The sequence below is a fragment of the Pristis pectinata genome, chromosome 34, assembly GCF_009764475.1.
Source record: "Pristis pectinata isolate sPriPec2 chromosome 34, sPriPec2.1.pri, whole genome shotgun sequence".
Classification (NCBI taxonomy): Eukaryota; Metazoa; Chordata; class Chondrichthyes; order Rhinopristiformes; family Pristidae; genus Pristis; species Pristis pectinata.
The window spans coordinates 3,336,557-3,362,735 of NC_067438.1; the positions used below are offsets into that span (position 1 = coordinate 3,336,557).

The 26,179-nt window shown below is 45.6% G+C and overlaps 1 protein-coding gene across 1 annotated transcript; it reads right to left on the reverse strand.

The window, feature by feature from the left end:
• Positions 1-3,332: 3,332 nt before the first annotated feature.
• Positions 3,333-23,132, reverse strand: LOC127586012 (nuclear factor 7, brain-like). The gene is made up of 6 exons (XM_052043782.1): positions 22,420-23,132; positions 22,245-22,340; positions 20,548-20,778; positions 19,433-19,455; positions 19,218-19,336; positions 3,333-6,796 (listed from the first exon to the last, which is right to left on the reverse strand). Exons 1-6 carry the CDS (start codon positions 22,828-22,830, stop codon positions 6,267-6,269), a joined length of 1,410 nt encoding a protein of 469 aa, XP_051899742.1. The 5' UTR covers positions 22,831-23,132; the 3' UTR covers positions 3,333-6,266.
• Positions 23,133-26,179: the final 3,047 nt, after the last annotated feature.

Sequence of the window (26,179 nt, forward strand, 5' to 3'; positions counted from 1 at the left end):
GCAGAGGAACTTCCTCCACTTAAGCAACACAGCCCTCCTGGCTATAAGAGTAAGAAAAGCCAAAATGTGTAGATCAGAAGTCTCCAAATTTATATCTTTTTCTCCAACAATCCCAATTAATGCAGTTAAAGGATTAAGTTTAAAATTTATTTTAAAAAGCACAGAAAAGTTTGAAATACCTCTATCCAGTATTTTCTGAGACTCTGACATGTCCAAAACATGTGAATTAAACAAGCCTGTCCGTTATTGCATTGTTCTATCAAAGTAAACTTTATTCATAATACAAGAAATTATATACAGTAAAAAAAACTGTTCAAACCTTTACATTCGTGAACAGTTCAATTCTTAGTGTTACCTTTTTATATATAAAAAAAAACACAGCACCGATGGCACACGTGTGGCTCCCTGGGGTGATACCCCAATCCCATATTTACAACATTTGAGCGGCTTCCTTGCCTGACCCGGCCCCTCCTTCTCCTGTGGCAGAAGAACCCTAAACTGTCGGCCTTCCCCACCGAGCCTTTGCGCTGGCTGCACCCAGCTTCAGTGCGTCCCTCAGCACGTACTCCTGCAGCCTGGAATGTGCCAGTCAGCAGCATTCCCCTACGGACACCTCGCAGTGCTGGGAGACCAACAGTTTTCGGGCAGACCAAAGGGCGTCTTTCACCGAGTTGATGACCTTCCAGCAGCAGTTGATGTCCCTCTGTGTGTGTGTCCCCGGGAACAGCCAGTAGATCAGAGAATCCTCTGTTACGCTGCTGCTGAGGATGAAACGTGACAAGGAGCCACGCGTCTTTTGCCACACCCTCCTCGCAAACCCACAGCCCACAAAGAGGTGGGCGACCGTCTGTTCCCGATATATATATCACCGCATTTATCACAATGAGAAGATACAGTATATCCGAATAAAAACAGGATAGCTTCTCTTTGGACACGTGAGCTCTACTGAACACTTTAAATTGAAGGAGAGAGTGACGGGCGCATAATGATGAAGTATTGACCAATTAAAAAATTTCATTGCAAGTTTCCTCAGAAATTGAAATCTGCAAGTCTTGTTCCCAAGCACTTTAATTCTATCTAAAGGAGCCTTATTCATTCCTAATAATCTGTCATAAATATTGGATATTGAGCCATCATAAAAAGGCTTCAAATTAAAAATTACGTCTAGTAAGTTCTTATCAGGAGTTAGAGGAAATGAGTGTAATTGAGATCGGAGAAAGTCTCTAATTTGTAAATATTTTAGTTGACAGTTGTTCAAATGAAGAAAGATTTCCTCCAAGAAACAGATCCTGAAAACAAGTAATACCCAATCTATCCCACTCTTTAAACACAGCATCAGTCATAGAAGGTTTAAAAAACAGTTAGAAAAAAATGGGACCAGACAAAGAAAATCTTGATAAGCCAAAGTATTTTCTAAATTATAAACAAATCCTCAAAGCATGTTTAACTACCAGATTATCAGTTAGTTTATTTAATGATAAAGGAAGTGAAGAGCCAAGCAAAGAAATAATAGAAAAAATTTTAACGGAGTTAGCTTCCAAAGAAACTCATACTGGACAAGCCTCATGATTAATATAATGTAACCAAAACGTAAGATTTCGTATATTGACTACCCAGGAATAGAACCTAAAATTAGGTAAGGCTAATCCTCCATGCTTTCTAACTTTCTGAAGGTGAGCTTTATTTAATCTAGGATGTTTGTTTTTCCATATGTAAGAAGATATAATTGAATCAAGAGAATCAAAAAAGGACTTAGGAATAAAAACAGGTAGGGCCTGAAATAGGTCTATAAATTTAGGTAGAATAGTCATTTTAATAGAATTAATTCGGTCAATCAACGATATAGAGAGTGGTGACCAATTTGATAAAACCCTTTTCACATAGTTCGGTAAGGTAAGAAAATTTTCTTTAAATATATGTTTATAGTTTTTAGTAATTGTTACGCCCAAATAGGTAAAATGATTTCTGACAACTTTAAAAAGAAGGTTATTATCAAATGATATCAGATTATTCAAAGGGAAAAGTTCACTCTTGTGTAAATTCCATTTATATCCTGAAAACTGGCTAAAACAGGAAAGTAGAGAAAGCAAAGTCGGTAACGAGGTCTCAACATTAGAAATAAAGAGTAATAAATCATCAGAATAGAGCAAAACTTTGTGGGTAATACCTCTTCTAAAGATACCAATGATATCTCTAGATTCTCAAAAAGCAATTGCCAAAGGTTCTAAAGCCAGATCAAAGAGCAAAGGGCTCAAAGTGCATCCTTTTCTGGTTCCGTGTTGAAGTTTAAAAGGTTCAGAATTTTGAAAGTTAGTAAGAACACGAGCAGATGGGGATAAATAAAGTAATTTAATCCATTGAATGAAATTGGGCCCAAAGTTAAATTTCTCTAAAGTTTTAAATAAAAAATTGCATTCAACCTGATCAAAGGCCTTCTCAGCATCCAGAGATATCACACATTCCGATATTTCCTTAGAGGGAGAATAGATAATATTCAGTAAACGATGAACATTAACATGATAATAACGATTTTTAATAAGACTAGTCTGATCATCAGATATAATTGATAGTAAAATATTTTTCAATCTGTGAGCCAGAACTTTAGATAAAATTTTAACAATCACGTTAAGTAAAGAAATTGATTTGTATGAAGAACATTCCGTTGGGTTCTTATTTTTCTTAAGAATGAGTGAAATGGAGGCTTCATAAAAAGATTGTGGTATCCTACCCAATTTAAAAGAATCCGGAAAAAAAACAGAACATAAGTGAGGTATAAGCAAAGGGGAAAAGGCCTTATAAAATTCTCCAGGAAATCCATCAGAACCCGAAGTCTTTCCAGAGTGCAAAGAATGTACAACCTTGGCGATTTCCTCATAAGGAATAGATTGATCCAACCATTTTCGGTTATTGGAATAGAGTGTAGGAACGTTTAATTGGTCAAAAAATATTCATTACGGTATCATCTTTAGGAAAATCAGAACTATAAAGGTTAGAATAAAATTCTCTAGAAGTATCAATTATTTCTAAATGATCAGTTGTCCTCTCACCATTGGCTTTGCAAATTTCTTTAATTTGTGGTCTAGCAATAGAGGTTTTTAGTTGGTTAGCCAGTAATTTACCTGTTTTATCTCCATGAGTGTAAAATTGACTTTTATCTTTTAAAAGTTGACTTTCAAATAGATATGTTAAAAGAAGATCACATTTAGACTTAATTTCAACTCGCCTTTTATATAGAGCAGGATCTGGATCCAAGGCATATTTTTGGTCTAATAGTTTTGTCAAAGCCAACCCGCGCTTCTGGAAAGAATCAGACAACAGCATAACCAAAGAACTTACGATAAATGCTTTATTAGCTTTCGCTAGCGGGAGTGGGAAAATAGACGGTGTAAACCATATAACTCTAACTCTATACCGAGACCCACTCAAAGAAGGCTTGGCCACAGCGTATTTTTATACCCTTTTTCATGGGGACGTTAGGTAAGAAACTACTCTAACACAGGCAATTGTTTACATAAAGTTTCGAACAAGCTATAGGTAAAAAAAACTACTTCTTCCCACTTGCACCTGCTATTAAAACTAGACATAACTAAATCACACCATAATGAAATCATTCTTTACCTTGAAAATCCTTTCACAGTGAAAACCATACTAAAAAGCATACTATTAACCCTCACACTGCCAGTCGTTAACTCTTGCGTTCCCAGCTATCTTTCACAGTTTCAACTGATTAGTTAAATCAACTCTCTCTCTGTTAGCTTTTTTCTTAATGCTTGCCGTATAAGGAATAATTTGTCCTCTAATAGCCTTAAAAGCATCCCATATAATAAGACTAGAAGTCTCTTCCGGTGTATTCTCTTTAAAGAAAAGAATAATATGTTTCTCCAAAAATTTTAAAAAGTCTTTATCAGATAACAAAGTTAGATTAAAACGCCAAAATCTGTTTGTTTGAGGGAATCCAGGAAGATTTAAAGATAAAAACACATGAGCATGATCTGAAAGAGCAATCTCTTCATATTCACTGAATCGAACTGATGGAATCATTTGATTATCAATAAAAAATTGTCAATCCTGGAATATGTATGGTGAACGTGAGAGAAAAACGAATATTCCATATCTTCTTGATGTAAAAAACGCCAAGCATCAGTGACACCAGATTTCATTAAAAACGATTGAAAAATAAAGCTGATTTATTTAGAGCTGCTGGTTTAGTAGATGACTTATCTAATCTTGAATCTAACCAACAATTAAACCAGGAAATAAAGATTCAAATCTGGCAAAAGTGCAAAAAATCGTTCAAAAAATCCTGGGTCATCCATGTTTGGAGCATAAATACTGGCAGATACCATTAATCTATTATCTATTATTCCTGATACCATATCAAAGCGACTGTTAGTATCACTTATTACCTAATGTTGATCAAATGAAACTGTATTATCTATAAAAATTGAGACTCCTCTAGATTTAGCTCAGAAAGAGGAATGAAATTGCAAACCTTTCCATTGACTAAAGAAGTGTGAGATATCACAGTTGCGTATATGAGTTTCTTGTAGAAAGATAATAGGAGCCTTAAATTTTTTAATATAGGCAAAAATCTTATTATGTTTCACAGGGTGATTTAACCCTTTCACGTTGAAACTAAGTAAATTAATAACTGAATCCATTTTAATATTGTTTAAATGCAAGTAAAAAAAAAGATAATGAACAAACCATACTGGAATGTAGATTCAAACCAAACTGTGGACTTCCAGATAAGGTAACTAAGCAACAGACTTGGCTGAGAGCCCAAAACAGCTTCCAGAGAGAGAAACCAGCCCCCCTCCCACCACCCAAAGACAGAAAACCGGCCAATAGGCCCCCGACAGCTAATGCTATAGACAGATTAAACATAAGCAATTCTGCTCTCTAAGTTTCAAGGTTAGTTATTTCCACCCCAGTCAAAACAATGAATTGAAAAAAAAGTGGTTACAAAATTGTGAAAAAACATGTATCCTTATTAAATCTTGTTAGTAAAAAATCTCCAAAGAATATATTTAAAGTAACATATCAAAAAAAGATCAAAAAATCAAAATACATAGACATTCAAAGTATGAGTAAGGGGTTACCAAGAGTAAAAACAGTAAATGTTCATGGAAAAAAGTACAAGATCATTCAATCCTCATCTTCCAGAAAATGTTGAGCTTATTCGGGCGAACGAAGCCATTTCTGCGAGCCATTTTTCAGAATAATTCTACATCTTGCAGGGTAATAGAGAGAAGGCTTAAAGGCTTCATGATAAAGTTCCAACATGACCTTTTTAAATTTAATGTGTTCATTCATAACCTCGGGTGAGTAATCTTCAACAATTCTGATCTTGTAATCTTGGTAATTAATCATTCCTCTTTGACGGGAGTCACGAATTAGAAGCTCCTTAATTTGAAAATCACGGAGTGAGATGATAACTGACCTGGGTCTGTCTTGAGTAGGAAGTTTGTACAACGGTGATCTGTGTGCTCGATCAATCTTAGGCTGAGATTTTAATATAGTAGGAAATAATTGAGCCAAGATTTGCAAAGAATTCCGTAGGCTGGTTCCCTTCAACTGCTTCTTTAAGACCCAAAATACGAAGGTTGTTTCTTCTGCTTCTGTTTTCTGTCGATAATCTCTCTGCTTTAATTTTTCAATAGATTTTGCTTGCTTTTTACAAAGGATCTCCAAGTCATCAATTTTCCCATCAAAAATCGAGAGAGACGCTTCATTCACTTTAATTCGTTCGTCATGATCATCTAAGGTTTATTGAATACAATCAAACTTGGAATTAAGCTGTCGAAGCTGCTCGGAAGAATCATCCATGTGATTTCGAAGCAATCGGAAAATAGATTCCAGAGTTACAGGAGGATCATCTTCCTTAGTGGTTTCCATAGCTTTCGCACTCCTTGTCGTCATAGTAAAGTAAAATCACGTTTAAAATTATTATTGAGATTGAGAAGGAAGGATTTCAAACCCGGCTGAAAGAGTAGGAGCAAGGGCAAATAGCTGTTACTCCAGCAACGACCAGCAGACGACTCCCACTTTCACTGACCCAATGGACTTTAGGACCCGGGGGAGCCGCCGCCCGCGGCTCAATCTTTGTATTTTCACAGAAGTATTTCTGTTCAGCTGACGGATGCAGTTAACGCGTTAAAATTAATGGGTCGACAGTTCTAATGTCAATTCGTGTTTATTTCACTCTCCCCACATTTATATTTACACTGACTTCCTCCTGACGCCGGTCCCGGGACACGACCCTGTTACAGGCCCGGAGCGGAATCGGAGCAGATTCTCAGCCAGTTTCCATCGCAAGTCCCGAAGAAAGGATAAAGTTTCTCCGTGAATTTATTCCCAGTGAAGGTGTGGAGATGGGACTTGGTGTCCGCACTGTAAAATGAAACGATCCCGGACCCGTAACTGAGATAAACTCCCACCCTCCCGGGGATGGAACCGCCAGGGAGACGGGATGGAGGGGAGGTGTTCACAGAAAACTCGTCACCAAACCGCCCGATGGTCCAGAATCCGGTCTCCGGGTGCAATTGCACATATCGCTCCCTCTCCACAGACTCTGCGGCGACTCCCAGACACCAGCGCCGATTCCCCGCCACCTCCACCTCCCAGTAATGTCTCCCCGATGTGAATCCCTCCGATCCCAGCACACGAGTCCCGGAGTTGAACCTCTTCCAGGTTTCAGGGAGATCCGCCCGGGTCCGGGGCAATCTCACACTCTTCCGATCCTTAGACACATCGAGCCACCGATGCGCCGTTTCCACATCCAGGATCACAGAGACTGGGGGGGGGGGGGGGCGAGAGAAGCAGAGAATTAGAGAGTCCCCGGGGGTCGGGGGGAGACTCGGGCACCGCGGCACCGGCACCGGGAGAGAGGCCGCTCGGCCTCAGGGACTGTCGGGCGGCCGACACAAACCTTGCCCGGGATTTCACCCAACTAGACCGGATGGACAACCAATTTCTTCCCGGGCTTTTACCCTGGGACGGGGCGGGGAGTTTCACACGCAAAACGCTGCAGGAACTCAGCGGGTCACGCAGCGTCTGTGGAGGGGAAATAAACAGTCGACGTTTAGGGCCGAGACCCTTCATCAGGACTGGAAAGGGAGGGGAGAAGCCGGAATACAAGGGTGGGGGAGGGAGAGCAGCTGGCGGGTGATCTGTGAGTCCAGGTGAGGGGGGAAGGGAGGTGGGTGGGGAGGGGGAAGTGGGAATGATGTGAGAAGCTGGGAGGTGACCGGGTGAAGAGGCAAAGGGCTGGACAAGGTGGAATCCGATCGGAGAGGACAGTGGACCATGGAATAAAGGGAAGGAGGTGGGGAACCAGAGGGAGGAAGGTGTGGGTGAGGGGCAGGTCGTGGGGGCGGGGCAGGGGAAAGACTAGGGGTAATGGGGCCAGAGGGAGAAGGGAAATCAAAGGACGGGGGTAGAGGGGAGTGGTTACCTTAAGTTAGAGAAATCGACGTTGTTTCCGTCAGGTTGGAGACGGCCAAGGCGGAATATGAAGTGTTCCTCTGATCTGCGTCTGTCCTCAACGTGGCAGCAGAGGAGGCCGTGGACAGACATGTCAGTGTGGGAATGGGAAGTGGAATCGAAATGTCTGGTCACCGGGAGATCCTGACTGTTCCGGCGGACGGAGCGAAGGTGCTCGACAAAGCGATCCCTCAATCTGCGTCGGGTCTCACCGATGGAGAGGAGGCCGCACCGGGAGCACCAGATACAATAAACGACCCCGATGGATTCACATGTGAAGCGCTGCCTCACCCGGAAGGACTGTTTCGGGCCCTGAATGGTGGTGAGGGAGGAGGTGTAGGGGCAGGTGTAACATTTAGGATGGCTGCAGGGATCAGTGCTGGAGGGGGATCAGTGGGGAGGGACGAGCGGACAAGGGAGTCGCAGAGAGAGAGATCCTTGAGGAAAGTGGAGAGGGGAGGGGAAGATGCACCTGCTGGTCGGATCCCGTTGGTAATGGCGGAAGTTGCGGAGAATGATGTGTTGGAAGCAGAGGCTCTTGGGGTGGTCGGTGAGGACAAGGGAACCCTGTACCTGTTATGTCGGGGGGTGGGGGTGGATGAGGTGAGGGCAGTCGTGCGGGAAATGGAGGAGATGCTGGTGAGGGCTGCGTTGATGGTGGTGAAGGAGAAACCCAGTTTTCTGAAAAAAAGAGATCTCGGATGTCCTGGAGTGGAAAACCTCATCATGGGAACAGATGCGGCGGAGACGGAGGAACTGAGAGAAGGGAATTACATCCTTACAAGTGACAGGGTGGGAAGAGATGCAGCCAAGGTAACCGTGGGAGTCAGTGGGTTGCAAAAGATGTCAGTAGAAAGACAGTGTCCTGGGATGTCAGGAGTGAGTGGGGCAGCGACGTGGGGACGGGGAGAGCGAGTGGGGAGAGTGAGGAGGGTGGAGAGACCGTGGGTGGGGATGGAGAGGTCGGGCGTGGTAACGAGAGCTCTTGCTGGGAGGTGGTGGAGACGGGAGGCAGATGGGAGGGGAGGGGAGGGGATTGGGTTGAGTGGTTACTGGAGATATTCAAAGAGGAGATCATGGAATCAGAGAGCTATGCAGCGGCGAAAGAGGCTCTTCAGCCCAGCTCGTCTGTACAGACCAAGTTGCTGAACTGCCTGCGTTTGGCCCTTTATCACTTTAAACCTTTCCTATCCATGTACCTGTCCAAATGTCTTTCCAAACATTGTAACTGTACCCGCCTCTACAGCTTCCTCTGGCAGCCACCAGCCTCCAGGGAAACAAGTCCCAGCCTATCCAGCCTCACCCTATAAACCAAGCCCTCCAGTCCCGGTAAAATCCTTGGAAATCTGTTTTGCACCCTTTCCAGTTTAATCACAGCCTTCCTACTGCAGGGTAACCAGACTTGTACACAGGACTCGGAACGTGGTCTGACCAAAGTCTTGTACAGCTGTAACGTGATGTCCCAGCTCCTGTACCCAACATTCTGACCAATGAAGGTAAGCGTGCTAAATGCCTTCTTCACCACCCTGTCAAACTGTGTCGCCACTTCCAAGGATCTGTGAACCTGCGCCCCTCGGTCTCTATGTTCTGCAACACTCTCCAGGGCCCTACCAATTGCTGTGTAAGTCCTGCCCTGCTTTGTCTTCCCAAAATGCAACACCCCACATTTCTCTTGAATTAAACTCCATCTGTCATTCCTCGACCCACTGGCCCAGATGATCAAGGTGCCGTTGTAATCTTCGATAACCCACTTCACTGTCCACTATAGCACCAGTTTTAGTCCCATCCACAAACTTATGAACCATGCTGAATGATGAACAACAGCGGACCCAGCACCGATCCTTGCAGAGCACCGCTGGTCATAGGCCTCAGGCCTCCAGTCAGAAAAACAACCCTCCACCACAACCCACTGTCTCCGACCACAAAGCCAATTTTGTATCCAATTGCCCAGCTCGCCCTGGATCCCATGTGATCTAACTTTCCGGACTAGACTACCATGTGGTACCTTTTCAAAGGCCTTGCTAAAGTCCATGTAGACAACGTCTACTGCACTTCCTTCATCCATCTTCTTGGTCATATCTTATAAAAACTCAACCAAATTCACGAAACACATTTCCCATGCAGAGAGCTATGCTGACTACCCCTAATCAGTCCGTACCTTTCCCAGTGCATGTAGGTTTCGTCTCTCAGAATCCCCTCCATTACCGTCCCCACCACCAACGTTAGGCTGACCGCTCTGTACATCCCAGGATTTTCCTTGCAGCCTTTCTTCAATAAAGGCACAACATGAGTCACCCTCCAGTTTTCTTGCACCTCATCAATGGATATCGATGATACAAATATCCCCACATGGGACCCCTCAATTTCTTCCCGAGCTTCCCACAATATCCTGGGATACACTAGATCAGGCCCTGGGGATTTATCTACCTTTCTGCATTTTAAGACTTCCAGCAGTTCCTCTTCTGTAATGTGGTAGAAAATGAAGTGGATAATCTTTTGTAACATTAGAGAATTGGGGGCTCTGCGGAACTGGCACAGAAGAGACCTGGGGCAGAGAAATGATGACCGGCAAGGTTTGGAAGGATTTGGGCCCAATGCAGAAAAATGGGACAAGCTCAGGTGGGTACCCTGGTCGGCATGGATGAATTGGGCCGAAGGGCTTGTTTCCATGCTGTATTGCTCTGTGACTCTATGACGTTCCAGCCTTCATGGGTTGGGGTGCAGAATGTAGGAGTCGGGACGTCATTTTGCAACTTTACAAAACACTGGTTAGGTCACACCCGGTGCATTTCGTCCAGTTCTCCTCGTCACACGATGAGAAGGATATGATTGTGCTGGAGAGAGTGCAGAGGAGATTCCCCAGGATGTTGTTTAAATCGGAGGACTTCAATTCTGGGGAGAGTTTGGATGGGGAAATAGGTCGGCACAGAAGTGGTTGGTCGAGGGGCCCATTTCTCTGCTGTACGACTTTGACTCTAGACTTTAAAAGCAATGAATGACTGAGGCCCACAGCCCTCCGGTGCAGAGGATTCCAAAGATACACCATCCTCTGAGGGTACACCCCATTCTTAGACAGTGACCCCTGACTCTCGACTCGTCAGATCGGGGAAACATCCTCCCTGCATCCCTTGTTGAGCCCTGAAAGAATTTTGTGTTTCCCTGAAATCTCCTCTCATTCTTCGAGACATGGAACATGGAACATAGAACAGTACAGCACAGGAACAGCCCCTTCATTCAATATGACCATGACTGATCTATGCTGGCATCGTCCTCTTCTGTGCCAGTTCCCCTTAACCCTCAATTCCTCGATCATATAAACATTTCTCTATCTCCACCTTAAATACATCCAACAATCAGGCCTCTACCACCCTCAGGGGCAGAGGATTCCAGAAACCATAGAAACCATAGAAAAATACAGCACAATACAGGCCCTTCGGCCCACAATGTTGTGCCGTCCTTCAAACCACTCCTGTCTATCTAACCCCTTCCTCCCACATATCCCCCTATTTTAAATTCCTCCATATGCTTATCTAATAATCTCTTGAACTTGACTGACGTATCTGCCTCCACCACTACCCCAGGCATTGTATTCCATGCACCAACCACTCTCTGAGTGAAAAACCTTCCTCTGATATCTCCCTTGAACTTCCCACCCATTACTTTAAATCCATGCCTTCTTGTATTGAGCATCGGTGCCCTGGGAAAGAGGCGCTGGCTGTCTCCTCTTAATATTTTGTATACCTCTATCAAGTCTCCTCTCATCCTCCTCTCCAAAGAATAAGGCCCTTTCTCCCTTAGTCTCTCCTCATTATCCATACTCTCCAATCTAGGAGGCATCCAGGTAAATCTCCTTTGCACCATTTCCAACGCTTCCACATCCTTCCTATAATGAGGAGACCAGAACTGGTAGAGTACTCCAAGTGTGGTCTAACCAGAGTTTTGTAGAGCTGCATCATTACCTTGCGGCTCTTTAAACTCAAGCCCCGGACTTATGAAAGCCCACATCCCATAAGCTTTCTTAACCACCCTTTTCACCTGTGGGGCAACTTTCAGTGATCTGTGGATATGAACCCCTAAATCCATCTGCTCCTCCACACTTAACCAGTAACCTGCCATTAACCTTGTACTCCGCCGTGGAGTTTGTCCTTCCAAAGTGTACCACCTCACACTTATCCGGATTGAACTCGATCTACCACTTCTCAGCCCAGATCTGCATCCTATCAATATCCCTCTGCAAACTCCGACAGCCCTCCACACTATCCACAACACCATCGACCTTTGTGTCGTCTGCAAACTTGCTAACCCACCCTTCCACCCCCTCATCCAAGTCATTAATAAACGTAGAGGTCGCAGAACCAATCCTTGTGGGACACAACTAGTCACAGCCCTCAATCTGAATGCACTCCCTCAACCACAACCCTCTGCTTTCTACAGGCCAGCCAATTCTGAATCTGCACAGCCATGCTCCCCTGCATCGCATGCCCTCTGACTTTCTGAAGAAGCCTACCGTGTGGAACCTTGTCAAACACCTTACTAAAATCCATGTCAACCACATCTACCTCACTACCCTCATCAATCTTCCTGGTCACCTCCTCAAAGAACCCTATCAGGCTTGTGAGATATGACCTTCCCTTCACAAAGCCATGCTGGCTGTCCCGAATCAGCCCATGATTCTCTAAATGCTCATAGATCCTATCTCTTAGAAACCTTTCCAACAGCTTGCCCATCATAGACGTAAGGATCACTGGTCTGTAATCCCCTGGACTATCCCTACTACCTTTTTTGAATAAGGGGACAACATTTGCCACCTTCCAATCCTCCGTTACCATCCCCGTGGTCAATGAGGACTCAAAGATCCGAGTCAACGGCTCAGCAATCTCCTCCCTCGCCTCTCGGAGCAGCCTGGGGAATATTCCGTCAGGCCCTGGGGACTTAACTGTCCTAATATTTTCTAACCACTCCAACACATCCTCTCTCTTGATAACTTCATGTTCCAGAACCTTAACCTTACTAACACTGTCCTCGGCGTCATCAAGGCCCCTCTCTTTGGTGAATACTGAGGAGAAGTATTCATTGAGAACCTCACCCACTTCCACAGCTTCCAGGAACATCTTCCCACCTTTGTCTCTAATCGGTCCTACCTTTACTCTCGTCATCCTTCTGCTCTTCACGTACGTGAAAAAAGCCTTGGGATTCTCCTTAACCCTACTCGCCAAGGGCTTTTCATGTCCCCTTCTTGCTCTCCTCAGCCCATTCTTAAGTTCCCTCCTTCTACCCTATATTCCTCATGAGCCCTATCTGATCCTTGCTGCTTACACCTTATGTATGCTGCCTTCTTCCTCCTAACTAGTTGTTCCACCTCTCTTGTCACCCATGGTTCCTTCACCCTGCCATTCTTTCTCCGACTCACCGGGACAATTTTATCCCTAACATCCTGCAAGAGATCCCTGAACAACGACCACATCTGCATCGTACATTTCCCTTCAAAAATGTCATCCCAATTTACACTCCAGCTTTATAGTTATAGCCTTATAGCCTCATAATTTGCCCTTCCCCCAATTAAATAACTTCCCGTCCTGTCTGCTCCTATCCTTGTCCATGACAATGCTAAAGGTTAGGGAGCAGTGGTCACTGTCCCCCAAATGCTCGCCCACCGAGAGATCTGTCACCTGACATGGTTCATTACCTAATACTAGATCTAATATGGAATTTCCTCCAGTCGGCCTGTCAACATATAGTGACGCCACCAGAGATCCACACCGACTAAGAGAAGAAATTTCTACACACCTTCGTTTTAAATGACCGGCCCCTTAACTTGTAAATATGCCCCCTTGTCCGTGAGTCTCTCACTCGTGAAAACATCTCAACATCTACCCGGCCAAGCCCCTTTGGATCTTTTATGTTTGAATAAGGTCACCCCTCATTCTTCTAAACTCCATGGAACACAGACCCAATCCGCCCAGCCTCTCCTGATAGGACAACCCTCTCACCCCAGCAATGAGCCTGGTGAATCTCCTTCCGACTGCCTCCAATGCTGCTATGTCCTTTTTAGTTCAGGACACCAAACTGTACACAGCAAGCACATCTCCAAACTCCTAAATCTGGGTCTCAACACCTCGCTTTGCAACTGGATCCTTGACTTTCTGATCAACAGACCACAATCCGTGAGGATAGGCAGCAACACCCCCTCCACGATTATCCTGAACACTGGTGCCCCACAAGGCTGTGTTCTCAGTCCCTACTCTACGCCCTGTACACTCACGACTGCGTGGCCAGATTCTGCTCTAACTACACCTTCAAATTTGCAGTTGACACCACCGTAGTGGGCCGAATCTCAAAAAATTGTCAGTTGGGATGCAAGGACTACATAGCCTCACGGCATGGTGTCATGACAACAACCTTTCACTCAATGTCAGCAAAACAAAAGAGCTGGTCATTGATTTGAGGAAGGGAGCTAATGCACACGCTCCCATTTACATCAATGGTCCTGAACTCAAGAGGGTTGGGAGCTTCAAGTTCCAAGGTGTGAACATCACCAATGTGTAATGCTCAAGTCACATGGATGCCACAACTAACAAAGCTCACCAGTGCCTCTAATTCCTCAGGAGGCTAAAGATGTTTGACATGTCCCATTTGACCCTCACTAATTTTTATCGATGCTCCATAAAAAGCATCCCATCTGGATGCATCAAAGCTTGGTATGGCAACTGCTCTGCCTGAGACCGCAAGAAACTGCAGAGAGTTGTGGACACACCTCAGCACATCACAGAAACCAGCCTCCCCTCCATGGACTCTTGTCGGTACTTCTCGCTGCCTCTTTATAGCAGCCAGTATAATCAAAGACCCCACCCACCCTAGACATTCTCTCTTTTTCCCCTCTCCCATCGCGCAGAAGATACAAAAGCCTGAAAGCACACACCACCAGGCTCAAGGACTGCTTCTATCCCACTGTTATAAGACGATTGAATGTCCCCCTTATATGATAAGATGGATTCTTGACCTCACTGTGTGCTTCATTATGGTCTTGCACCTTATTGTCTGCCTGCACTGCACTTTCTCTGTAACTGTCACACTTTTTTCTGCATTCTGTTATTGTTTTCCATAGTACTACCTCAATGCACGGTCGTAATGAAATAATCTGTGTGGATGACATGGAAAACAAAGTTTTTCACTCAGTACATGTGACAATAAAAAAAAGATTTCCCCCGGCTACGGTCTCACCAAGATCCTGTACAATTGCAGCAAATCATCATTACTCCCAGACTTGCATAATAAAGACCGTGTGAGGAATAGACTGGACAGAGGAGGTACAACCAGAAGGGAGGGTTTGCATCAATTACTTTTGACAACACCTTTGTATTATCGATAAATGTTGCTTCAACAGCGGTATACCTGAACATCACCCTCCTGTCACAGTAGACTTGAGGGGAAATCAGGAGGCAAAAGGAAAATGTGATAGTTCTGGCAGTTAAGATAAAGGACAATCCTGAGAGATTCTACAAGTACATTAAGAACAAAAGAGTAACAGGGGAGAGAATAAGCAAAGGAATTAAGGGAAATGAACGGTGATGTCTTGGAACATAACCACAGTACAAACAAGGAGGTGCTGGTGTTCTAAAAGCATATTACGGTGCATAAATCCGCGGTGCCTGATCAAGTGTATCCTCAGACATTAGGACTAGGGAAGAAAATGCAGGGACCCTGGCAGAGATATTTGCCTCACATTTAGCCACAGGTGAGATGGAGAAACTGGAGTGTGGCTCATGTTGTGCCATTCATTAAGAAGTTCTGCACGGACAAGTCAGGGAACTACAGGCCGCTGAGCCTAACATGTGGTGGGAAAGTTACTGGAGGGACTCTGAGAGACAGGATCTATCAGCATTTGAAAAGGCAAGGACTGATGAGGGACAGTCAGCATGGCTCTGCGTGTGGGAAATAGTGTCTCTCAAATGTTTTTGAGTGTTTTGAAGAGGTGACAAAGAGGATTGACGAGGACAGGGTGGTAGACATTATACACATGAACTTTAGCAAGGCCTTTGACAAGGTCTCACAAGGAAGGCCAGTCCAGAAGGTGAGATCACTTGGGATCCAAGGTGAGAGATGCAATTGGATACAAAGTTAACTTGGTGGGAGGTGCCAGAGGATGGTGGTGGAGGGTTGTTTTTCAGACTGGAGCCCTGTGACCAGTGGTGTACCACAGGGATCGGTTCCGGGTCCACAGTTATTGGTCCTCTGTATTCACGATTTGGAAGAGAATGTAGAAGGCATGGTTAAATGTTTGCAAATGACAGCAAAATTGTTGGAACAGTAGACAGTGCAGAAGGTTATGTAGATTACAGCAGGATCTGGATTAACTGGACTGGAATTGGAATTGGTTTATTATTGTCACTTGTAGCGAAGTACAGTGAAAAAATTGCCTTGCATACCTTTCATACAGGTCAATTCATCACACAATGCATTGAAGTAGGAAAAGGTTAACAATACAGAATGCAGAATAAAGTGGCACAGCTGCAGAGAAGGTGCAGTGCAGGCAGACAATAAGGTGCAAGGTCATAACAAAGTAGATAGTGAGGTCAAGAGCCCATTTTATCGTATTGGAGAACCATTCAAATTCTTTTAACAGTAGGATAGAAGCTGTTCTTGAGCCTGGTGGTCCATGCTTCCAGGCTTTTGTATCTTCTGCCCAATGGGAAAGGGGAGAAGAGAGAATGTCTGGGGTGCATTGGGTCTTTGATTATGTTGGCTGGTTTACTGTGGCAGTGAGAAGTATAGACAGAGTCCATGGAGGGGAGGCTGGTTTTTGTGATGTGCTGAGCTGTGTCCACAACTCTCTGCAGTTTCTTGCAGTCCCAGGCAAAGCAGTTGTGATACTAAGCCGTGATGCATCCAGATGGGATGCTTTCTATGGTGCATCGATAAAAATTGGTGAGGGTCGATGGAGACACACCAAATTTCTTTCACCTCCTGAGGAAATAGACGCACTGGTGAATTTTCTTGGCCATGGCGTCTACGTGTTTGGCCAGGACAGTCTATTGGTGATGTTTACTCTGCAGAACATGGAGTTCTCAACTCTCTCGACCTCCTACCATTGATGTAGACAGGAGAAAATGGGAAACTGGGAAAGTGGAGCAAGGAATGGTAGATGCAGTTTAACTTGGATAAATGCGAGGTGTTGCATGTTGGTATGTTAAACCAGGACAGGAATTGTACTGTAAATGGCAGAGATTGTTGTAAAACAGAGAGACCCAGAGGCACAGCAACATACTTCCATGAAAGTGGCAAGACAGGGAGACAGGGTGGTGAAGAATGTGTTTGGCGTGCTTGCCTTCATCGGTCAGGGCAATGCGTACAGAAGTTCAGGTGTCATGTTACAACTGTACAGGTTGTTGATAGACCACATTTGAAGTATTGTGTGCATTTCTGGTTGCCCAACTATAGGAAGGATGTCATTCTGCTGGACAGGAAGCTTCAGGAGCAAATTACCAGGACTGGACGGCTTGGGTTATAAGCAGAGACTGGATAGGCCGGGGTTATTTCCCTGGAGCGTTGGAGGTTGTGGGGCGACCCCTTATCAAGGTAAATAAAATCATGAGGGGCATATGTAAGTCTTTCCCAGGATTGCGCAGTCTTGGAAGGAAAAGATTAATGGTGAGAGGGGAAAGACTTAAAAGGGATCTGTAGGGCATCTCACGCAGAGGGAGGTGGGGATATGGAATTTGCTGCCAGAGCAAACTATGGAAACAGGTCTAATTGCAATGTTTTAAAAGACATCTAGACAGGTGTGTGGACAGGAAAAGTTTGGAGGGATATGGGACATCGCAGGCAAATGGGACTTGCTCAGGAAGACTTCTTGGCCGGACTGGACGAGATGGGCCGCAGGGCCTGTTTCCGTGCTGTGTAACTCTATGACTCTAAAGAGCTGTCGACATACTGGGGATGTGGGGAAGTTGCTGCTGTTGGGATCGCAGCTTCTGACTTGTTATCCTGTTTCTCGACTCGATAAAAAGAGCAGCCCGAGGGGAAGAAACGAGGATTTGACAACTGCAGAAACACTGGGGATTCAATGGAAGGAGGTCCCGGCTTCTGAAATGGTCAAACACTCCACCCACCCGCCTCAGCACGGTCGGGTTTGTGGGTAGAGGAGAAATCAAGTAAACTAAAGCTGTAACTGCAGCCTCAGTGTCCAACCACAGACTGTCCACAGTTTAATGGCCACAAATGTGGTGTTGAAGGCCCTGGGGTTAAACATCTGCCAAACCTCTTCCCAGATCATCCTCCTGAGGAATCTCACCCTGGAGCCTGTCCGCGAACTGATGATGTGACGAGTCAGGTCAGAGGGCAGATCAGTGCCACGTAAACAGACAGAATGGGTAAGGGCGGCAGGTTTCATTCCTGAATGGAAATATGTGTCTGTGTCTTTGACTGTGTGTTCCATTCGGCTGTGCGTCGGGTATGCGTTTGTGTGTGTGTGTGTGTGTGTGTGTGTGTGTGTGTGTGTGTGTGTGTGTGTGTGTGTGTGTGTGTGTTGATTCGAGTAAATATCAGTGGGCGTGTGTATGTGGTTATTGGTTTATCATTGTCACTTGTACCAAGGTACAGTGAAAAACTTGTCTTGCATACCGATCGTACAGGTCAATTCATTACACAATGCTGTTACATTTTGTTAGTACAGAGTGCATTGAGGTAGTACAGGTAAAAACAATAACGGTATTGGATAAAGTGTCACAGCTGCAGAGAAAGTGCAGTGCAATAAGCTGCAAGGTCACCACAAGGTAGATCGTAAGTTCAGAGTCCATTTTATCGTATAAGGGAACCATTCAATAGTCTTATCACTGTGGGGTAGAAGCTGTCCTTAAGTCTGGTGGTATGTGCCCTCAGGGTCCTGTATCTTCTACCCGATGGAAGAGAAGAGAGATGTTGAGTGTGAACATTGAAGTGTTTGTGTGTTACTGTGTGTCTCCACATGTATGATGTGTGTTGACAATATGTGGCATGTGTGTGAGTTGCTCAAATAAATAAATTCACTGGGTCTTAAGGCAATGGGTTCAAGGTTACTGAGGGAAAGAACAACGTTCATTTTGGAGGCTCTGGCGACATCTGCCAATCCTCCTTGTGTATGTGTGTGAGAGGAGGTCTGCCAGGCTGGTTAGGCTGTGTGTGCCTCTCCCAAGATGATATCTTGGGCCGAGGTCAATGCTGGTTGCTCTGTCCACCGTCATTCTTGCAACGCTTCAATGTGGTGGTTTGATAACAACTGTGAGGCTCACGAGTCCAGCAGGGGGCAGACCTGAGTCACACAGAGTCTGCAGTCGCCGACAGGTCAGATGGTGGGCCGCGCAGATTTCCTTCTCTGAATGACTCGGGTGTATTTTTCTGACAATCCCGGTCACCACACTGAAACCAACTTTTATTTCCTGTAATTTTCTTAAGTGAATTCTAATTCAAAGTGCAATGCGGTGGGATTCAAACTTATGTCTTGGCCTGTTTGTACAGTGTGGGTGGGTTCAGGATGCAGTGGTTCATCTAACAGCCTGTGTGCTCCTGTGTCCGTGTGTTCAGGGATCTGACATCTCCAGCTGACCATACGACAGTGAAGCTTCCCAGCAGGTGGGATTGGTGCTGGAATAAAACTTGGGTTCCCCTTCAGACCAGTATTACAGCCAATCTTTGCGTCTAAGCTTTACTTCAAGGTGTCTCATAAACAAGAACAAAGGAATCTGTATTAGTTTTACCTCGCTTAATGGCATCAAACGTTTTTCCCAACACCGTGTTCAGCAAATAGGGGTGATCGAATTTTTCAACCAGTCGGGCACCATCTGTAACGGACAACGCTTGGTCATCATCACTAATCCTGCAAATATTAAACAGCAGGTTATAAAGTGAGCATCAGAGATATTTGAACTATTTTGCACATCCACATATGGTTTCAGTCAAGACCATGTCTTACCTCCTCTTCCGACGAGCTTCCTCCTGAAATAAATAAAACACAAATCTGAATTGACTGAGACTGACCGTCCACATCCCGACAGCAGGAATTTGACCCAAGTTATCACAAGCTGCTGAAAATTCCCACGGCCCAACTCTCACTCCCGCTGACCTACAGACAGAATGAGGATATTGCAGAAGGGACACAGAACCACGGGAAAATGTAGAAGGAATATCAATGAAAATTATACCTGAACTGAGAGGATGAAACTGGACAGGTTCGGTATTTTTAGCTGGATACGATGTCAGGCATGATAAGATTGAGGAATTTAAGATTAGTGATGGATTTAATTGGATGGAGGTGGAGAAAGTATCTGTACTTTTGGGGAGACCAAATATGAAAGATAAAATGCCAGGTGGTCTTCAATAAATCCCATCAGAAATGCAGTGAAGAGAAGATGCAATTCACTGCCACAGGTGTGGTTGAAGCAGACAGCAGAGACTGAATGTAATGGGGAAGTTGGATAAACACATGAGGGACCATGGAGTTGGGGGGCTGTTCATGGGTGTGGTGAGCAGGTGGGAGTAGGCTGTTGAAGCAGGTAAATTTATCGGAGAGGATGGACAGAATGGCCTGTCTATGATGTAAAATACATTATAATCCCATGCGGAACATATCTGAAAAGAAAACAGACTGCAAATTTCCTTAAAACAACAAACTGATGGAAACCGGATACAGATGCTAAATCTGATGTGTGTGTCACATTCTGGAATTCAACCTCAGATCCCAGTGATCCACAGAGAGACCCTCACACCCACTGCACCAGACACACTTACAGCATGTGACTGTAAGTGGATTCTAATGCGAGTTGTAGCGGATATTATACGTGGGAATCACAGAGACAATCAACAGCTCAGTGAGATCACAAGAACACACCCTCGAGAAGGTTGAAGACTGTCCTGTGAGATACAGATATTGTGGGAGGCCAATTTGGGGACAACAACAGCCCGGAACAGTCAAAACATCTGTCTGCTTTAAATCAGTTAAGAACTGTTGGTAAACGCTTCATTTATTTCAAATACATCATTTCGTGACTGTGCACTTTTAAAGAACCAGATTGAAATGTAATCTCTCACCATGAGAAACATCACATTATCTTGTTGATCCATCCATTCCTGTAACTTTGAGAGTTCCTTCTGAATAGAATTTAAATTCCCTTGAATCTCTCGAAGATTCTTCTCCATTGGATTTAGAACCCTCTCCTCTTCCCTGAGATCTCTGAGTAAGCGCTGCTCCTTCGCAGTGAGAATCTGGTGCAGTTCAGCAAATTGGGATGTGATATGGGACTGAAGGCTCTGGGACTGTTCCTGTCAGATGATAGGTGAAGATCAATTTACCATATTGCTGTATTCAATTTACTTATGACATGGAAGATGACCATTCTGCCCGAAAATATCTATGCTGATTCTCAGAGCAATTCCCTTGCTCCCATTCCCTCACATTTTCCTGAAACCTGATCTCCCTCACTTGCCCATTAACTTCCACCTGGATTCACATGTCCATAAGAAACAGGAGCAGAATTAGGCCATTCGGCCCATCGAGTCTGCTCCACCATTCGATCATGGCTGATTTATTTTCCACTCTCAACCCCGTTCTCCTGCCTTTTCCCCATAAACTTTGACCCCCTTACAAATCGAGAACCTATCAATCTCCGCTTTAAATATACCCAATGACTTGGCCTCCACAGCCGTCTGTGGCAATGAATTCCACAGATTCACCACCCACTGGCTAAAGAAAACCCTCCTCATCTCCTATCTAAAGGGACATCCTTCTATTCTGAGGCTGTGCCCTCTGGTCCTAGACACTCCTACTACTGGAAACAACCTCTCCACATCCACTATATCCAGGCCTTTCAATATTCAGTACGTTTCAGTGAGATCCCCCTCATCCTTCTAAATTCGAGCGAGTACAGGCCCAAAGCCATCAAACACTCCTCATGTTAACCCTTTCATTCCCGGGATCATTCTTGTAAAACTCTTCTGGATCTCTCCAATGCCAGCAAATCCTTTCGTAGATATGGAGCCCAAAACTGCTCACAGTACTCCAAATGTGGTCTGACTAACGCTTTATAAAGCCTCAGCATTACATCCTTGCATCCATATTCTAGTCCTCTTGAAATAAATGCTAACGTTGTATTTGCCTTCCTTACTACCGACTCAACCTGCAAGTTCACCTTTAGGGAATCCTGCACAATGACTCCCAAGTCCCTTTGCACCTCCGATTTCTGAATTATCTCCACTACTAGAAAATAGTTAACGCCTTTACTCCTTCTGCCAAGGTACATGACCGTACACTTCCCTACGCTGTATTCCATCTGCCACTTCTTTGCCCATTCTCCCAAGCTGTCCATATTCTGCAGACTCCCTGCTTCCTCAACGCAACCTGCCCCTCCACCCAGCTTTGTATCATGCACCAATTTGGCCACAAAGCCATCAATTCCATCATCAAGATTACTAACGTAAAACGTGAGAAGCAGCGGACCCAACACCGACCCCTGCAGAACACCACTGGTCACCGGCAGGGAATCAGCCAATCACATACCACCCACCTTACCGGGGTTAGTTACAGAGGCCAATTAACCGTCCAACCAGCATTTCTTTGGGGTGTGGGCGGAAACCGTCGTGGTCACAGGGAGAACATGCAAACTCCACGCAGACAGTACCAGAGGTCAGGGTCAAACCCAGGTCACTGGAGCTGCGCTGCTCTGCGACAGTGCATCAGAGGGAACAAAACTACATAACAAGATCAGAAATTCTGCACAGGAAGACCTCACCCGAACTCCGGAGATCTTCTCTTTCTGTTGTTGCTCCGTTTTCTGCAAGTCTGATTTCTTTTTTGTGAGAGATTCGAAGGAAGATTTAACCCGATCCTGGGAGTCAGAGAGTGAAGGAATTAGACTAAAAGATGCAACAAAGTGAACAGGTGAGTAAAAATCGGGTTATTTTTACCTTGTAGGTTTCAACAGCTTTTTTAATCGGCAGAAAGAGGTGCTCTCTGTGTTCCTGCTCATCTCTACAAATCACACAGATCAGTTTCTTGTCCGTTTCACAAAACAGCTTCAGTTCTTCCTGATGTTCCTCGCAGTGCAGTTTACTTTCACTCTTTATCGGATTCAGGTTTGTTTTTCGAGCTTTCTCAGACAGAATTTCTAAGGCCCGATTTACCCTGAGGGTGCGGTCCGCAAACACCTCTCTGCATTCCGGGCAGGAGTTTCTCTCCGCATTTTCCCAACGCCGTGTGATACAGGAGCGGCAGAAGTTATGTCCACATTCCAGTGACACCGGATCGGTGAAGAAATCCAGGCAGATGGGACAAATTGCGTCCTCGGTCCAACTCTCGACCTGGCCTTTCGAAGCCATGTTTACTCTGCGCACTTCCTGATTCACATTCCTTTCACTTTCGGGGAGCTGCTGAACCCCTGCAGTACCGCGATTGTCCACTACACACGCTGCAGTCTCAGGGAATTAATGTTATTTTGCTGCAAGTGTCCAGAGAGAAGGTAACGCGGCCATTTCCACATCAGGGAGGGATCAGAAATACACTTAACAGGTCTGAACATCAATGAAGCCGGAGAGAAGAGCCTGGTTCAGTCTAAGGCGGGACTGACAGAGACCAGGCCTGAAAAGGGAGACACAAGATACTGCAGATGCTGGAATCTGGAGCCAAACACGAGCTGCTGGAGGAACTCAGCGGGTCGGGCAGTATCTGTGGAGTGAAATACACAGTCGACGTTCGGGGTCGAGACAGTCCAGATGAAGGGTCTCGACCCGAAACGTCGACTGTCCATTTCCCTCCAGAGATGCTGCCTGACCCGCTGAGTTCCTCCAGCAGCTCGTTTTGTTAAGCTCGAGGCTGAAAGAGAGGCAGACTGGGGTGTAAAACGGTGGTTAAATATAAATGTAGAGCAGCTATTACATCAGTTAATGTGATGCAGCGGGGGGTGTGGAGAGAATATTGTGTTGCGAGGAGAGAGATGCAGCGGCGATGACTGAGATGTGTCTGCAGGAAAAAGCACAGGACTGGACTTTACACGTCACAGGGTGAAAACGTTCAGCTTTTCGGTGAAGTCCTGATTTCCACCGCCCTTCGTGTGAAGAAGCTTCCTGAATTCACCCACGTCCGACCCGGCTCCAATGTAAGGTCCGGTCTCCCTTGTTCTAGGCTGGGCCCATAAATGGAAATAGTTTTCCCCTGCCTGCCCTGTAAACACCTTCAGCCCCAGAGAGCCGGCACACTGGGCTGGATTCCCAACTTGCCGCCCAGCCTCACACTGATCATCAGGCGGCTTCCACAACAGCGGCTCGTCCACAAGGCGGATGTGGGGCCCAGTCTCCCTCTTAAATACGGTTCAGATCGGGACAGCACACAAAGAAAAATCCCAGACAGCAGGAGTGAGTTTCTCAAAAAAGTCAGTTTATTCAGGCCCTGTTACAGTGCACACTGGGTAACGCCGAGTGTGAGCTCAAAGATCCTCCACTGATCAAAAAAAGAACTTCAGGCGCTTTACAGTATTTGTGTTACAACGGTCACATGCAGATTTTACAATTTCACAATTCACCAGGATCCGAGTTCCTTTTGTGGTATTTGACCGTTGTTTATCTCTGCGGAAGCCGCCTCTTTCTGCCTGACAGCCATTTCCCCCAGGCTCTCTGTCATTTGCTATTTTAGTTTCTGATCTTGTTTTTCTGTCGTGACTCTGCTGATCGAATGATAAACTCTCCTGCACTCTGTCTGCGCTCCAACCTCCACCTGTTGATCTTTACTCCAACTTGCTCCGCCTTGCGGTCCAAACACTTCCCCGATCTAACTGCTGCGCTGCTTCTTCTAACGTGACCTTTCAATGACCTTCTCTCTGGGCCTCATTTTCCCGTAATTTCCCAGTTTGTGCGACACCTAGTTTGCCCATATTACGAACTTTCCCGCTTTCCTTCTGATTCCCAGAGATTCCTTCTTCAGATATCACTGCCTGGCACGTGTGGTGGGAATGTTACTTGCCACCTCTCAGCCCAGGCCTGGATATTGCCCAGGTCTTGCTGCATTTGTGTTGTGGTCTGCTTCAGCTTCTGAGTTGTGCCAGATGGTGCTGAACATTGTGTAACCATCAGTGATCATCCCTATTTCTGACCTCACGACTGAAAGAAGGTCATTGATGAAGCAGCTGAAGATGTTTGGGCCAAGGACACTACCCTGAGGAGTTCCTGCAGAGTTGTCCTGTAACTGAGACGATTGGCCTCCAAACACCGCCACCATCTTCTTTTGTACCAGGGATGATCCCAACCAGTGGAGGGTTTTCCCCTGATTCCCATCAACTGCAGGTTAGCCAGGTCTCCTTGATGCCATTCTCGATCAAATGCTGCCTTGATGTCAAGGGCAGTTACTCTCACTTCACTCTGGAGTTCAGCCCTTTTGTCCATGTTTGGACCGAGGCTGTAATGGGGTCAGGAGCTGAGTGACTTCGGCGGAATACAAGTTGAGCTTCTGTCAGCAGGATTTTATTCGGTACTACAAGCAGAGATTCTTCCAGAAGATTCTTCCGAGACATTCTTCCAGAACGCCTGCTTGTTGTGCTGGATAAAGCCCTTGTCCATCTCCAGATCCTGTCTCCGTGTGACTCGTTCACAGACACAGCAACCTCCAACAAGCTTCCTCCTGGAGAGGAGTTGATCCTCAGGACCAATGGGAAACTTCCAAACGGCAATGCTTCCACTCCATCACCAAGGTCACCCCAACCTCACTCACAGAATGTAGGGGACCCTTGCAAACGTGTGCGTTTGGACACCGAGCTCTAAGTCATCGGAGGCTGGTTTACTGAAACATCCGGGAGAATGGACCTTAACTTCCACAGTGGGGGTCCTCTATCGACCCGCTCTTCCTGTACAGCAAGGCCCTCTGATGACAAAGGTGTTTGACAGATCCTGACACATTTCTACAACACATGCAGGACCACAAGGGTATTGAGGCCTGTCTGAACCGGAAGGCAGAGCCTCTCCTTGGCGTTCGTGTTGAAGCCCTATCTTACTTGGTGTCCCAGAGTCATAGAGCCATACAGCATGTAAACAGGCACTTCGGCCCAGCTCATCCATGCCGACTGTGTCGCCATGCTTTCATCCAGTCGGTACCGAAAGTGCCAACAGATGCCAAGTGCACACTCAGTGCTTCCCCGTCCAGCGGCAGTTGTGGAGAATTACTCTGGTCCACACCCCCTTGAGGTGGTTTCCTGTCTCCTCACCAGGGAGGGAGCATCAGCAGACGGAGGGGATCACAAGGAACAAAAGTCAGGGAACGCAGTTGTGTAAAACTCTGGTTGGGGCATCTGCAGTTTTGGATTCAGTTCAAGTCGCTGCTTTATCGGAAGGATATGCAGGCTCTGGAGAGGCGCAGACGTGGTTTACAAGGATGCTGCCTGGATTAGAGGGCAGGTGCCTTTTGAAGAGGTTGGACAAATCAGGTTGATTACTCAGGAGCAGGAGACCTGACAGAAGTTTATAAAATTATGAGAGGCAGAGATAGGGTAGACAGTCAGAATCAGTCCCTTTTGGTAAAGCATGGGGTGCTCTCCACCGGGTAGTCTCGGTTGCGTGAAGGGAGGTGCATCTTGCCAGCACGTAATATCAGAGAACGCTGCACAATGAGTGGTGCACACAATGGGGACAATAAACTTTGAACGTGGAACAAAACTGGACGTGGTCCACACTGGATGCAATTCAC